The 5,120-nt window shown below is 37.2% G+C and overlaps 1 protein-coding gene across 2 annotated transcripts; it reads left to right on the plus strand.

The window, feature by feature from the left end:
* Positions 1-211: 211 nt before the first annotated feature.
* On the plus strand, positions 212-3,016 carry LOC105128040 (E3 ubiquitin-protein ligase RMA1H1-like). 2 transcript variants are annotated; one of them, XM_011029537.1, is made up of 2 exons: positions 212-341; positions 2,197-3,016. In XM_011029537.1, exon 2 carries the CDS (start codon positions 2,225-2,227, stop codon positions 2,891-2,893), a length of 669 nt encoding a protein of 222 aa, XP_011027839.1. In that variant the 5' UTR covers positions 212-341; positions 2,197-2,224; the 3' UTR covers positions 2,894-3,016. The 2 variants fall into 2 exon arrangements, with proteins under 2 accessions (XP_011027839.1, XP_011027840.1); XM_011029538.1 differs by lacking the exon at positions 212-341 and adding an exon at positions 2,060-2,084.
* Positions 3,017-5,120: the final 2,104 nt, after the last annotated feature.

Below are 5,120 nucleotides of genomic sequence, written 5' to 3' on the forward strand. Positions count from 1 at the left end.
AAAAAACATTTAAATTGTTTTAAAAAATATTTTCAAAACAGAAAAGCAAATAGCCGACTGTGAGTGATGACGCCACGTCAAATTAAAAACACCGAGCGGGACCCACACATGTCAAAGCGGCTACGTCATAATCGAAAAAAATAAACAAATATAATCTCAAACGAAACGGACGTTGGATTTCCCCCTTTATATAGAAACCCCTCCCGAGAGACTCTGCTTCATCAATGCCCTTTGCCAATCTCTACCTCTCCCTCTCTCTCGCAAAATTTCCATTGCGAAGCCTCTCATTTTAATCAAGCCTAACGAACTCACTGTTATTTTATCTCTAATTTCCTTTCCAGGTAATCCCTAGTTAATTGGTTATAGGCTTCTTTAGCTGATGATTTTTTTTCTTTGTTTATTGTGCTTCATTTCTTATACTTCGCTTGTTGTTTGTTTTGATTCTTGATTTGTGATTGTGGCATAGATCTTGGATCTCTATCTTTTGTTTTTGGTTGATTGAAATGTATAGTGTGTTTTGTTAGGCTTCTAGGAAAAAGGGGGTAAAGGCAAGGAAAATGAAGGAAAACAGCTTAATGAGAGAGGAATGAGATTTGATTTATTCTGATTTTCAATTTTTTATTTGTGTAAAAGTGGAAAACTTCGATTTAAAAGTGGAAGAATCACACAATTTTTAGTTCCAATTCACAATTTTTGGGTCCAATTCGAACTTTTTTCTTCTTAGCCATCTTAAAAAAAAACCCCTACAAAATTTTAGATTTTGTTTTTGATATGGTTAATTTCACAATTAATTAGATGTTGTTTCCAGGTTCCTTGTTGATGCTAGTGATCACCTTTACTTAGAACCAGCTTTTTTTTGTGAAGTTATTGCCATCTTTCTGGGTTCATGGGTTCTAGAAAGGACTTTTTTTTATTTAATTTTTGGTAGTTTTTTCTGCCATAGATTATAATATGATTTAACAAGAATCCAATGCTTGGATATTTTTTTTATCATATATATAATTTTGAAGGGTCAGTGCCTGGTCATTTTATATTTTAATTTTTTCCATGATTTACCAGTTCCAACCTAATAAACTCGACACATAATTATTTAATTAATTAGATCTTGGTTTAAATGAACGATCATTTTGCTGATTATTCACTCCTTCGTTGTCACTTTCACTGGGCCAACTAAAAAGAGATTTAGATGAATTTGCTTTGTGCTTGAAGAAGATTAGTCAGAACTTGGACTTTAATGGACTAAAAGGCATGCGATATTGAATTCTTTAATGAATTTTTGTTGCGTGGGGAACTGCTCTTCCTGATCTTATCTGTGTTCAACTTGTTCTTCATGTCTTATTTTTTATCTTTGAAAGGTTTGGTTTTTTTAGGATGTACGTGGCATGTCTTCCAAGGATTTAGAAAGCGGTGCTTATCTAGAATGTTTGGATTTTGACCAAATCTATATTCACTGTTCAAGGAACTGTTGAAAAGTGGCCTTCTTACTAGAAGGTCAAAGTATATTTTAGCCCTTTACTTCATCATTGCTTTTTCATGGGAAATGAATTTGGAAATCGTAAAGCGTAATTTCACCAAGAACACTAGAGGCTGTTTGTCCTTCGGCTTCTGTTTTTTAGATATTTTTTTAACAATATTTTAGCTTGAAAAAAATATTAAATTGATGTTTTTTCTATTTTAATTTTAATGATATAAAAATAAAAAAAATATGAAAAAATTATTTTAATATATTTTTCTTTGAATTTTTTTAAGTAACACCTTCCGCTACAGTTCCAAACTTCCCAGAAAAACAAGACGGGTAGCAGGAATGCATCTGTTTCACATGTGTACTCAAGTTTTAAATATTGTCAGATGAGTTATCCGAGGGGTCATTGAGGCGCCCCCCCTCTGTTTTGTTGACGGGGAGCTAGGTGGCCGTGGGGATTTTTGGTCTATGCATTTATTATTCTGAGTTAGACACGCAATTGCTATGAACTTAATGCGGCTGTTGGCATATAGCTTGTGCCTGTCTAGATTTTTTATATGCTTATACACGCAAGTGGTATCTTTACTGGTTCTTTATTCTTGCCCAGTTCCCCTTCCAAGTAGTGAGTTTCAGATTGTGTATTCATGGAAGTTTACAAGTTAGCTTGGTTCTTCAACTTGGTTGATGAGGGAAAATTGTTACTGATCTGGTTTGATTTCTCTTATCTATTTCAGAGTTAAAGAAGGACGCGAGAATAGAGCCATGGACATTGAGCGATATTTTGCCCAGGGATGGAAATCAGTTTCAAGTGCAGCAGCCGACTCCGAAAGTTTTAGTGGCTGCTTTGACTGTAATATCTGTTTTGATTTTGCATATGAGCCGGTAGTCACCCTCTGTGGTCACCTCTACTGCTGGCCCTGCATTTACAAGTGGCTCCATGTCCAGAGCGCCTCCCTTGCCTCTGATGAGCATCCGCAATGCCCAGTATGCAAAGCTGATATATCTCACACTACCATGGTCCCCCTCTATGGCCGTGGCCAAGGCTCAACTGAAGCTGAAGGCAAGGCACCATATAGGGGTACGATCATACCTCCCAGACCATCAGCTTGTGGTGCTCAAGGTGTCATGTCGAACACATCTAATACCAGCCAGCGGCTTCCATACCGTAATCCTTACCAGAACCATAACTACAATTCTAATCCATTACTTAACCTTGGAGACCCTACGATGACAGGTTTGCAGGAACCAGTTGTTGGGATGTTAAGGGAGATGGTTTATGCAAGGGTTTTCGGTGCATTTCCAAGCTCATATCACTTGGCCGGAACTAGTAGCCCCAGGATGAGGAGGCATGAGATGCTGGCAGCCAAGTCATTGAACAGAATCTCAATTTTTCTCTTCTGCTGCTTTCTCTTATGCCTTGTTGTATTTTGAAACACAGTAATAGGTTATTCACCATTGTTCATCTGTATATTTTGTGAAGAGCAACGGATCGGAGGTTATGGAACATCTTAGATCAGATAATATATATATGAGCCGATTTTTTATATTTAACTAGAAATACATGCCGTTTTATCAGGTACATGTGGTTTGATCAGTCATGGTGTGAACCTGAACATTCTTTCATGAGAACTAATGCTGATTGTGTAGGTTGTCAAATCTGACTCACTGTTCCATCGTAAAGTTGCAACGCTATAGATGGCTCTCTCTGGTTTCAACTCGATTCATAGTCTTTGGAGTTGAGGTATGTTTGCGGTTCTAGAAGACTTCCTTTGCTTCCTGATGGTAGCTCGGCCTTTTATTCCCAGCCGAGGACTAAGGAAATAGGGCTGAAGTGTCCCGAGTCCCGACCATTACTTGCATAGATGAAGGACGGTTATGCAAAGCAAAGCCACGCCATGTGGATGTCTGACCACCTTAACCAGTACATGAACTGGGGTGGCGCCAGATCCACGGGCACAAGCCTGAAGGAGGAGACCCGTGGGGAAGAAATCATGTTCTGATCAACAAGCTAGTGACCTGCGACCCTTCTCAACCATGCAATAAAATGGATAGGTGGGCTTGCCAGCTTCCTATTCCTATCCAGTGCACATTGAATTATTGTTTTTTAAAATATTTTTTATTTGATCCAGTGCACATTAAATTATTTTTTATTTAAAAATATATTAAAATAATCTGAAAATACTAAAAAATATTAATTTAAAATAAAAATAAAAAATTAATTTTTTAAAAGTATTTTTAAGATATAAAAACAATACACCCTCACTCGCCAGAGACAAAATGCATGCGTCAATGCTCGGTGTAGAAACATGCGCTGGAGACAATGCTGGAGACAAATAAATGCCTGTGAGAAAAAGGAGACAAAATGCATGCCTCAATGCTCGGTGTAGAAACATGCGCTGGAGACAATGCTGGAGACAAATAAATGCCTGTGAGAAAAAGACAGAACCCGTCTGTCCTTATAGGCTCGGTACGCAGAATCGGGCCACCCCTAACGATCCAATTCATTAAAGACAAGCCGGTAGACTCTTGCCTACCTAAAAGGACATTGATCAAATTGACTACAAGCAAGCATAGTGCTAGCTTCCTCAACCACGAGTTTTAATGATTTTAATTTGTTATTATTTTTTTGATAATGCGATTTTAATTTATTTAGTTATTGCGTAATAGGGATATTTTCATTATCTAATCCAAGTTCCATTATGCCTTTTGATTTTAATTATTAATTTTATTTTTTTACTTTAGATATCAAAAAGATTTAAAAATACAAAAAATAATTTAAAAAAACATTTTTTTTTACACAACAAAAACAAGGGTGATAAAAAAACAAATAATGCAGATGATTGTGATCCATCTTCCACGAATCAATGTGTTGAGAGCAAGCAATACTTGGACCAAGGTCCAGTCCAACTCACATGGTAACTCCTCTGCCATGACTACAGCAATATTTTGCCATTCAATTTGTTCTTCTGCAACGAACTTGGAACGCAAAGCCTCTTGTGAGAAGAGTTGTCAGTTGAGCTACAGACCTACAACTTATTATTGGCCGCCACTTAAATTTGTTCACAGGTTATATAGGAATCTTTTATCTTATTGAATAGGGTTAAGTATTTTGAATAAAAGGAAATTAAAACGCACTAATCCTTCAAAACATCATTGTAGGAACGGTAATTACGTACGGTCAATGAGGAGTTGAATCTATTACAAGAACCAGAACTTGTTGATCCGATGATCCAGACATTTCCTCCAAGACACCACTCGGGTGTTAGATGACCTCACAATCCCCAAAGCCCTCGTGTCACGTTGTTATCACTGGAAATTGGACTCCAAGAAACGCATACTTGAAGGCTTGTAGGGTTCCAGGCTACGTACGGTGCGATAAACAAATATCATCAATGGTGGCGTTGGATGTGTTGAGGGATGGTCAAATGAGGATCGCCTTGGGTTCTACAAGAGGTGCTGAGATCTACTTGGAGTTAGATATGGCGACAAACTCCACTACTAGAATGAATGTCGTTTGCATACAGGGTCTTGGAAAATGAAAGGTATTAATATTATGTAAATTGATGATGTTGAAGCTCTTTTGCGTGTTTGAAATAAACTAATAAAAGCTTTTGACTTACTGATCTTTGCTACTTCTTCTATATGTTCCAAGTCTTGT

The sequence above is a fragment of the Populus euphratica genome, unplaced genomic scaffold (assembly GCF_000495115.2).
Source record: "Populus euphratica unplaced genomic scaffold, PopEup_1.0 scaffold15.1, whole genome shotgun sequence".
NCBI classification, from domain to species: Eukaryota; Viridiplantae; Streptophyta; class Magnoliopsida; order Malpighiales; family Salicaceae; genus Populus; species Populus euphratica.